General features: G+C 37.6%; 2 protein-coding genes across 3 annotated transcripts; one reads left to right on the forward strand and one right to left on the reverse strand.

Annotated features, from left to right (window-relative positions):
- The first annotated feature begins 257 nt into the window (after nucleotides 1-257).
- Nucleotides 258-4,157, forward strand: YSL1 (YELLOW STRIPE like 1). Of its 2 annotated transcripts, none has more exons than XM_021418922.2 (9): nucleotides 258-475; nucleotides 659-928; nucleotides 1,025-1,403; nucleotides 1,509-1,681; nucleotides 2,054-2,148; nucleotides 2,231-2,365; nucleotides 2,481-2,670; nucleotides 2,790-2,904; nucleotides 3,035-4,157. In XM_021418922.2, the coding sequence occupies exons 3-9, from the start codon at nucleotides 1,046-1,048 to the stop codon at nucleotides 3,961-3,963; spliced, it is 1,995 nt and encodes a 664-aa protein (XP_021274597.1). In that variant the 5' UTR covers nucleotides 258-475; nucleotides 659-928; nucleotides 1,025-1,045; the 3' UTR covers nucleotides 3,964-4,157. The 2 variants fall into 2 exon arrangements, with proteins under 2 accessions (XP_021274597.1, XP_021274606.1); XM_021418931.2 differs by having other exon boundaries at nucleotides 697-928.
- Nucleotides 4,158-4,708: 551 nt separating this feature from the next.
- Nucleotides 4,709-9,253, reverse strand: LOC110409560 (Tetratricopeptide repeat (TPR)-like superfamily protein). Its single transcript, XM_021418944.2, has 10 exons — nucleotides 9,153-9,253; nucleotides 8,724-8,774; nucleotides 8,579-8,608; nucleotides 8,381-8,443; nucleotides 8,174-8,239; nucleotides 7,876-8,004; nucleotides 7,580-7,615; nucleotides 5,851-5,970; nucleotides 5,153-5,341; nucleotides 4,709-4,958 (listed from the first exon to the last, which is right to left on the reverse strand). The coding sequence occupies exons 1-10, from the start codon at nucleotides 9,192-9,194 to the stop codon at nucleotides 4,848-4,850; spliced, it is 837 nt and encodes a 278-aa protein (XP_021274619.1). The 5' UTR covers nucleotides 9,195-9,253; the 3' UTR covers nucleotides 4,709-4,847.
- Between the last annotated feature and the right edge of the window lie 296 nt (nucleotides 9,254-9,549).

The raw sequence follows: 9,549 nt of genomic DNA on the forward strand, positions 1-9,549 counted from the left end.
ATCAACAGGGTAGCAGAACAGAGTGAACAACAATAAGATAAGAATTAAGAAACATCGCAAGAACAAGAACTCTGGATATTTCGCATGCAGCAGGGAAGAAAAAGCCTATCCGAATCTAGATTAGGGCCTACTTACAGTAACAAAAATCAATGGGTTTGGTATTACGAGTAAAAGAACAAAGCACTCCATAGACTTTATGACCTCAACGTGAACATAATGTCAGCCCATCATTTTCTGTTCAGTTGGATTGACTGATACCCACATAGCCACAACTCCACAATCTTCCAGAGATCATGTTTGAACCACACTTGGCTGAAAAAAAAAAAAGAATTTCTCCTCTCAACAACACCATTATAACAAACTCAATGGCCTAGAAAAAAAAATGATGAGAGGCCAATGATAAGGTCATCGAGCCTTTCCAAAAAAATAAAAGGAAAAGAAAATTCATCCAATAATTATGCCAACGACTCGTTAAGTAAGCTGTCTAACTTACAAGCTTTATTATAAATACTTATAGTCTAGTGCCTGCTCCTTCATATACAAGCATTTTATTCGATGTTCTTTCCCTCCTATTGTTAGAGAAATCATTTTCTATATTTGTCAATTTGGCAATTGAATGAAACTAAGTAGGCTCTGAACAATATATTTCCGCTGTTAGGTGGGATTTTTCTGTGGTGTAATGAATTATATATGAAGGCTAGGTGTAGGTTGGGGAAAAGGCTGAGGAAGACAACCTTTTATTGAGAAGGCAACTAAGATCCGCACAGGTTTCACAGTGTCTGCTTCATTGAGAAGTATTTTAAGCATGTTTCAAGAGAAGCAGACAGAGAACCATTTGGCAACTTGATTGACACTGTGAGTGTCTAATCCGTCTACCAAAGCCAGAAGAAATAAAAAGAAGAGAAAGAGAAGAATAAGAAAGACCAAGGTGAGATATATCCATTTCCCTTTATTCTGTTAACGTCAAGTCTTCATTGATCCGTTGAACTTATTTAGCTAACACGGTATGTTAAGAGCTTAACAGAATTTCGAAGAGCCACAATTAATGAGCATGGAAGAAGTGAAAGAAAATAAAGAGAACCAGAGAGACAAGTTGGAGGAACTACAGCAAGAAACTGACGGTTCACGGATTATACAACCATGGACGAAGCAAATCACTGTCAGGGGACTCATTGTAAGCATTCTGATTGGGACCATTTACAGTGTGATAGCCATGAAACTAAACCTCACAACTGGTATGGTTCCCAATCTTAATGTCTCCGCTGCTCTTCTTGCCTTTGTTTTTATTCGGACATGGACAAAAGTTGTTCAAAAGGCTGGATTTATATCCAAACCTTTTACAAGACAAGAGAACACCATGATACAAACATGTGCAGTTGCATGTTACAGCATAGCCGTTGGAGGTTAGAAGCTTCAAGCATAAGCAACCTTTGAGGTTTATTTGCTTATTTTTCGGTTCTTGTAGTTCTCTCCTAACATTACATTTTTTGTTATGAAATGGACTGCAGGTGGATTTGCTTCTTATCTCTTGGGATTAAACAGGAAGACATATGAATTGTCTGGAGCAGACACAGTAGGGAACTCCGCTAACGGAGTAAAGGAACCAGGATTTGGTTGGATGACTGGCTTCCTTTTTGTAGTTTGCTTTGTTGGTCTTTTTGTCTTAATTCCTCTCAGAAAGGTATGTCTAAGTTTCTCTTAATAAATGATCAACAATAACTTTTTTTCTCCATCACCCTTTAAGTGTTATAAATAGTTGAAGATGACTTGCACAAAATTATGTCGTGAGGGGAAAAAGTGTTCTTTTTTTGCTTTTTCCTTGGTGTGTCTGATGTTTATGTTAATAGTGTCTCCTGCCAAAGAACATGTTTTCTGCATGGCGTTTGCAAAAGTGGGGTTTGGGACCGTGAAGGGTAGAAGTTCAGCCTTGCTAAAATGAGTGAAAGAATCACTATAGTATTATAAAGACAGGAGCATGTCAGAACATCCTTTTGAGCCTTTCTCTTTTTTTTGGAAAAGGTTCAAAAATTTTTCATGGAGTTCTTCTGTACAGGTAGTGATAGTGGACCTCAAGTTGACTTATCCCAGCGGCTTGGCAACTGCAGTTCTCATCAATGGTTTCCATAGCCAAGGCGATAAGGCGGCCAAGTAAGCATCCAGAGTTAACATTCCTTTGTTGGTTGCAACCAGTAGAAGAAGTTACGATGATCAATGGCAATTTATATTGCAGGAAACAGGTGCATGGATTCCTGAAGTATTTTTCAGCCAGTTTCATGTGGGGGTTTTTCCAATGGTTTTTCTCTGGGAAAGATGGATGTGGTTTCAAACAGTTTCCTACATTCGGACTGCAAGCCTGGAAGCAAACGTAGGTCTTTTGTGCCTGGAATGTTATTGAGCATACCATTCCATTTTTCTTTTGTCTGTTGCTTATATGACTAATCATTTCTTGTAGTTTTGTTGAATATGTGGTTTTCTCGCAGATTCTTCTTTGATTTCAGCCTGACCTACGTAGGAGCAGGAATGATCTGTTCCCACCTGGTTAACTTGTCTTTGCTTTTTGGAGCCGTGCTCTCGTATGGGCTAATGTGGCCACTTATCAATCGGCTTAAAGGAGATTGGTTTTCTGAGGATTTACAAGAAAGTAGCATGAAGAGTTTATATGGCTACAAGGTCTCGCATTTTCTCTGTCCTCAAAAACAGAGAAGTCATTAATCTACTATTCCGCTTCCGTAGTAGCATAAAAATTGTTTACAGAGCCATGTATATAACCGATAATTCTTGGTTGTCAGGTTTTTTTATCTGTTGCTCTCATTCTTGGTGACGGCCTCTACAATTTCCTCAAGATTTTGTGTTTCACGTTTATCAATATCCACGGGAGATTGAAGAACAAAAACCAAAATACAGGTAACAGAGCAGCATTCTCATCTTGTGTTTCCACTTTCCCGGGTGAAAAAGTTGAAGAGTTCTTTAATGCTCTATTGTCATCTAATGAATTTTGACAGTGACTCACCAACATATATTGTCCTTCTTGCAGCCGACGAGGATGACCAGAAGAAGACAGTTGAGGGTCTAAAACAAAATGAAGTTTTCCTCAGAGAAACCATCCCCATGTGGATTGGCATTGTGGGATACGTGCTTTTATCCATCATGTCAATTATTGTGATCCCAATCATGTTCCCTCAGCTCAAATGGTACTATGTGCTTGTAGCTTACATGCTTGCTCCATCTCTGGCATTCTGCAATGCATATGGGGCTGGTCTCACTGACATTAACATGGCCTATAACTATGGGAAAGTTGCCCTATTTATCTTAGCGGCATTGACGGGCAAGGAAAACGGCGTGGTCGCCGGGCTTGCTGGATGTGGTCTCATCAAATCCGTTGTTTCTGTTGCTTGCATTCTAATGCAAGATTTCAAGACAGCGCATTATACTCTTACCTCACCACGAGCAATGTTCTTGAGCCAGGCAATTGGTACGGCTATAGGCTGCATTACAGCGCCGCTTATCTTCTTCGTCTTCTACAAGGCATTTGATGTTGGAAACCCGTACGGGGAATTCAAAGCTCCTTATGCATTGATTTACAGAAACATGGCGATTCTCGGTGTACAAGGCTTTTCAGCTCTGCCTCAACACTGCTTGCAACTCTGTTATGGCTTCTTTGCTTTTGCAGTGGCAGTGAATTTGGTGAGAGATTTCTCACCGCATAAGATAGGGAAATGGATGCCACTTCCGATGGTCATGGCGGTGCCGTTTCTAGTTGGGGCATATTTTGCCGTTGACATGTGCTTGGGGACTTTGATTGTGTTCGTTTGGCAAAAGCTCAAAGCAAAGAAGGCTGAATTGATGGTTCCAGCCGTCGCTTCTGGACTAATATGCGGAGAAGGGCTATGGATTCTCCCTGCTTCAATTCTAGCCTTGGCCAAAATAAATCCGCCCATTTGCATGAAATTCCTGCCTTCTTAGAGAAATCGTGATAAATTGTTCTAGGAAGAAGAATATAAAGATCCAACGCTTATTCAAGGAGAAGACGCTCGCAGTGATCATCACAGGGTAGTAGACAACTCAGTATATTTACTATTTTTCAGAAAATAAAAACTCCAATCTTAGTTAAGATGGAATATCAACAGCACACACTCCAGCTGTTGCCTTCAAGTTTCCATTGCTTTGGCTGTTTTATTAAAAGGGTAAAGATCCGATTTTTTTTCTTAAAAAATAACTTTATAGTGGGGTTAATAATCAATAATGTTTCAAATCAGTTTACAAAATGGGCACAGGTCCACATTGAGAGATAACAACCAATAGTCTAAAACCACCTTTGCCAAGAAGATCACAAAGACCTGGAACATCCAATTAAAATGTAATTTTGTGAACCTAGACAAATACCGATATTTGCCCACCCTATACTGCTCTTATCAATCTCAGGAAAGTCAGACGGGAATTGTCCTACTCCTATAGAAAAACTCCTCGTTTCACTGGCCTCCGCTAGTTAGGAACATTAATACATTTCTATCAGAGAGACGGTGGGAGTGGAAACCAAGAAATTGCCACCCATTCACTTCCACTTTGGACATGACATAAGGGCTTTTATGTACAATCTAAAACATGAAATAAGGGCTGGCATTCAATGGGGAAGGGAAGAGTAGCATTTTCTAAGGAGATATGCCGCAGGAAAAGATATATGATATCAGCTGAGATACCAAATGAATAATTTGACAGAACAATTAGCTTAACCTTAGTATTCCAAAAATTTTGATAATATACATGAGTCAAATTAGATCCAACCAAATTTGAAGACAGATGTAAACAATCGTAATAAAAAATTGCACGCTCAATTACATGAGAAACACTTAGGCTGTAATGATACCTGCTAGAACATCAGTCTTACCTCGTGCATAAATTGTGTAAACTAAGCGGATAGCATCAAGCCATCCATCTAGGGATTCCCAGGAGTCAGCAACCTGAAGGGAAGAGCAGAAAATACTTACTAAAGCTGGATTGCCAAACATATATTGCTAAAACAGCATCCAAATGCCAAACATGGGCCTATCTTGCTAATAGTTGTTAAGTTTTGCCATCAGTATGAAAAATATAAGTCATTCATTATGATTTAAGAGGACATTTTTAGAATGAAAATATAAAGCACGATACTTACCAAGAAAACTGGACCGAGGGTAGTATCAATGCAGAGGCCTGCACCTGGTGGTAAAGTCAGATCAGCGCACGCTGATACAGAAACAATATCTGGAATATCAACTCTGATAGCCCTTTTATCGATATTTGCTACATCTGCAGTTCTGCCAGAGAGGCTGCGGGAAATTTGTTTCTGCTCGACCCTGATAACCTGCTCAATTGGAAAACAGAAAAGGACATGGAGAAAGAAAATGAAAGTCTGAACAGATGTGGTCTTTAACTAATATCAGATTAGAGAGAATTGCCAAAGCAATACATACATACAAAAATACAGTGACATAGACTAGCAGCATAAACTAGAGATAAACCCTATTCCCAGCTCTCTCTCAAACACACACACGCACGCACGCTCGCACTCACTCATACACCCTTAATTCTTTGATTAGCAGTTAAAATTAGTTTTGCCTTGATACCATCTAGGAATTAAAATGAAAGTGACCTACAACAAATATATATTTGCTCTTACTCTATTCATTCTGACTTCCCAAGGAAATAGGAAAACCAAAGTTCTTTTTCTTTTTGATTGTAGGAATAACATAAGTTCAGACATTAAATAAGAAAATTTCTTTGAAGAAATGAATCCTCATTCTCAGGAAAAAATGAAAATGGAACTTGTTATTTATTTACCATGGACAACAAAGAAACCAATCAGTTTTTTACCTGTTGAAGCGCTTCATGATTCAAAAAGAACTCTGTTCTCTTCCAATCACTATGAGGTGCAATTGTGTTTCCTGCTGGTGGTGCACTCAGATACCCATCTTTCAGATGGGGTAAAGGTAGCTGTCAAAATTTTATTTCTGTCAGATTTATAATAAAAAATAATTTCCCCAGCTAATTCTGAGTATAAACAGCGTGATGACAGCCACTATCATTTGGTCTAACCCACTCAATATTTTTAATCTAGCTGCGCTGCCAGTTTAAACATAAAATGAATAACTAAGAAAAACCCTCTTCCCTAACACACAGACACACTCAGAACAACAGGGGTAGAGAGAATAGGAATGCTGTTCCTTGCCATTATTTTTTTTAATAAAACCATATTTCGTACAGTTTGAACCCAAGATCACTACTCCGAGGAGGTAGTACTAGGCCATATTAACTAAAGGTTTTCAGAGTTACGGTGCTTTTGGTGATGGAAAGAATAGGATCATTTTCACTCTATCCCATATTTGGGTGCACTTAAAAGGGAGAATTGGATTGCAAAGAGGATTAATCATCCTCCTGATATAGGATGACTCAATCCTCTGGAAATGAGGGAGGATTATTTTTAATCTTATGGGACTGGATGATAAATGCTTTGCATTTTCCATATTTCCCCTAAAACTTACATCTAAAGATTTAGTTTGGCTAGCCCAATTTTGTTTCCTTTTTTATTTTTCTTTTTTTTCCCTCTTTTTCTTTTTCCTCCTTCCGTTTAGCCCCATTTCCGGCCAACATTAACACTGGCAATACAGCTAGAGCACTCTGTGATGCAAGATCCGATCAAAAAGGGGCCGGATTGGAACTCCTGATGCCAAAATGACACTAGGAGTGGCCAGCAGCAGCTTCGTCTAGTGGCTCTAGCTGCTTCAGCCATCCAGATCCAGCCCTCCCCATCCGATGGCTGCCTTCTGGCAGACCAGAAAGAAAAAAAGAATAAAAAATAAAAAACTGAGAAAGAAAATACATTTGGATACTTTTCTTCTTTGAAAAGTAAAATATAATTATAAAAAATTAAATTAAATATATTCTTGCTCAAACATTTTAAATTCTATTTATAATTATTAAATTATAAATTTAAATCATATTTATTTTAAGAAAAGGGTAATTTTGACCATTGAAAGAGATCATTCTATTCTATCCTTAATCTTACACACACCAAACATAGGATAGGATGATATTATCTAATCCAATCCACTTCCTTATCTTATTTTCTCCTATCCTAACCATCATCCTACACACCAAATACACCCTATGTGTCATTGCTTCTATTTGAAAAAGAAATAAACACTCTTGGGGGTTTGGATTGGCATCAGTAAATAGGTTCATATCCAAGCCAAAGGAATACAATTCGGAAAAAAAAATGGATCAGGCATGTAGTTCTCTACAATGAAAGGACATTTTGCATCAGAACAACAGTTTCTGGTGCACCCTTAAGGTGCAGTTATGTTGCACTGATAATTGACAATTGAAACAGCGCTGACACACTAACATGAAAGAAATGTGGACTTCAAGGATCACACCTAAAAATATTCCTCTTACTACTTAAAGATCCACAAAAATGCTCATCAACCAGGAAAAGGAGCAAGAGATCATTCTCATAGGTATAGATTCCACTTTCCTTACAGATGATTCAATCTATTTAGAAAAGAATAAATCTCAAAAGAGGATTGAAAATTTAAACACTGACCATTGAACGAACAAGTCGCAAGGCACTGCTGTAAACCTGTATGTTTCAAAACATCAAATAAGAACACATCCACAAAACTAAGATGGGAAGTCAAAGTGCACAACTCTGAAACTTTAAGTTAAGGAGAAAATAAAGAAATATATCATTAGCTTTCCTGAAAATTTAATGTTTACAAAATGTCAAATTTATGCTACAAAATTTCCTTAGCCAATAATTATGCCACCCGTATAGCCTGAAAGTGAGACTGCATCCAGTCAGTAAACCTCTATAGTCCGAAAAACACACTGATCTCTTACCGAGTAATTTGGTTTCAATGCATGAGCAGCTGCAATGTAGATAGCAGATTGGCTATAAAGCTCATTTGGGGAAACTTCTTTCAGATTCGTTGACCCTCCAGTTCTTAAGGTATCCTCAGCTAAACCATACTGTAATAAGAATATAGATATTTCAAGTTTTGAATTTATACTTAACTTGAATGAAATGTTCAGATAATGAAGTCATTATCTAATCTCATTAATATCATGAAGAAATGAATTCATAGGTGAAAATAGGATCATGCCATGCAGAATAAGAACTGCTAACCAACAAACTTACCAGAACAGTTCCAAGGTTGTATATTGCTCGATGGAAATCAAATTGCAACTGTATTGCTGCACGAAACTGCATTAGAAGTAAAGGTTATTGTAAGAATACAAATGCAACTAGAAGCTATTCTTTAAGGACATATCAGATGTCAAATTACTTTGCTGCTTGTTCCTAAAGTCATCCAAGTACTCTGATTTCTCCAAATGACTTTTGTACCTTACTAATTGCAGTCCTCACAATTCTTTGCTTCTCTCGTGCTGGAACAATCGCACTGAGTTCCTAAATAAAACATGATAAGACATGAAAGTAAGCAAAGCATCCTAGGACTTCATAGAAGTAGTCTCAGAATTTAATTCGAAAGATATAGAGATAAATGAAGACGATCGTAATAGCAACATCACTAAAACAGTGTACCTGAAGCGCAAGTCCCCAATTGTTTAGCGCCTGAAAGAGATTCAAGCATCCTTATAATCACTAACAGGTAGAATCAAAATGAAAAGATGCAGGCGTTCTAGTTAGCAGAATTACAAGACTAACCAAACAATTACTTCAAATATACCTGAGGGCTGTTCCAGTTGAGCTGGACAGCTTTTTCATAGTTTTTTGTTGCCTGCAAAACCATAACAATAAGATAAGGCTCTATTAAACACAAGGTCAAGGTTTTTATTCACTACAACAAAGCATTTCTTAGAAAAGGCCAAGGATTTCTACACAGCAGTACTGCAAGGACAACATGTTGCAGTACTAAGCTCTAGAATGACTATATACCAAAATTATACAGTCAAAACCAATTTCCATGGTTCTTTGGCCTTGTTAAAATGGATTATGTAAAGCATGCAATTAATATGAAACAGAACAGGAAATAGAATCTTATCCACACATGGAAAAAGTTTTCCACACCATGACACCAAGATTTTCCAACAAAAGGCTAGTGTTACTCATTCATAAGTCTAGCATGACTGAAATACCAAAATCATATAGTCAGAACCTGCTCCCATAGTTCTTCAGCTTCCTTGGTCCGTCCACGCATTTTTGCTCGATCAGATATTGCTATTGCCCAGTTGTAGAAAGCCTGTCAAGTAATGACATTGCATCAAAGTCATGTGACTGTATATCATGAATATGTATTATACAGACTCATTTCTGTGTGTGTATATATGCACTTATACACTTAATTTGCTGTGATTAAGATTTATTAGGTGCCCATGTAAGCAATCTGAAGGACCATAAACATAAACGACCAGAAAATTTTCTGCAATGTAATTTATTAAAGAAACAATAATCAGTCATTAATCCTTCAAATAGTTTTCATGTTCCAGCAAGAAATAAGAAACCTAACACAATAAAATTGAACTCTCCAAAAGTGCAAACCAGAAATGCTCAAA

This window comes from Theobroma umbraticum, unplaced genomic scaffold (genome assembly GCF_002168275.2).
Source record: "Theobroma umbraticum cultivar Fairchild unplaced genomic scaffold, ASM216827v3 scaffold_30.0, whole genome shotgun sequence".
Lineage (NCBI taxonomy): Eukaryota > Viridiplantae > Streptophyta > Magnoliopsida > Malvales > Malvaceae > Theobroma > Theobroma umbraticum.

What these genes read in the sequence shown, in the direction of transcription:
- YSL1 (XM_021418922.2), top strand. Translation starts at nt 1,046, where the DNA reads ATGAGCATGGAAGAAGTGAAAGAAAATAAAGAGAACCAGAGAGACAAG. An exon ending in CTGCAAGCCTGGAAGCAAAC is followed by an intron (nt 2,366 to 2,480) that starts GTAGGTCTTTTG and finishes GTTTTCTCGCAG; the next exon opens with ATTCTTCTTTGATTTCAGCC. An exon ending in AGAGTTTATATGGCTACAAG is followed by an intron (nt 2,671 to 2,789) that starts GTCTCGCATTTT and finishes CTTGGTTGTCAG; the next exon opens with GTTTTTTTATCTGTTGCTCT.
- LOC110409560 (XM_021418944.2), bottom strand. Translation starts at nt 9,194, where the DNA reads ATGCGTGGACGGACCAAGGAAGCTGAAGAACTATGGGAGCAG. An exon ending in TGAGGACTGCAATTAGTAAG is followed by an intron (nt 8,240 to 8,380) that starts GTACAAAAGTCA and finishes CTTCTAATGCAG; the next exon opens with TTTCGTGCAGCAATACAGTT. An exon ending in CATTGAAACCAAATTACTCG is followed by an intron (nt 7,616 to 7,875) that starts GTAAGAGATCAG and finishes TGAAACATACAG; the next exon opens with GTTTACAGCAGTGCCTTGCG.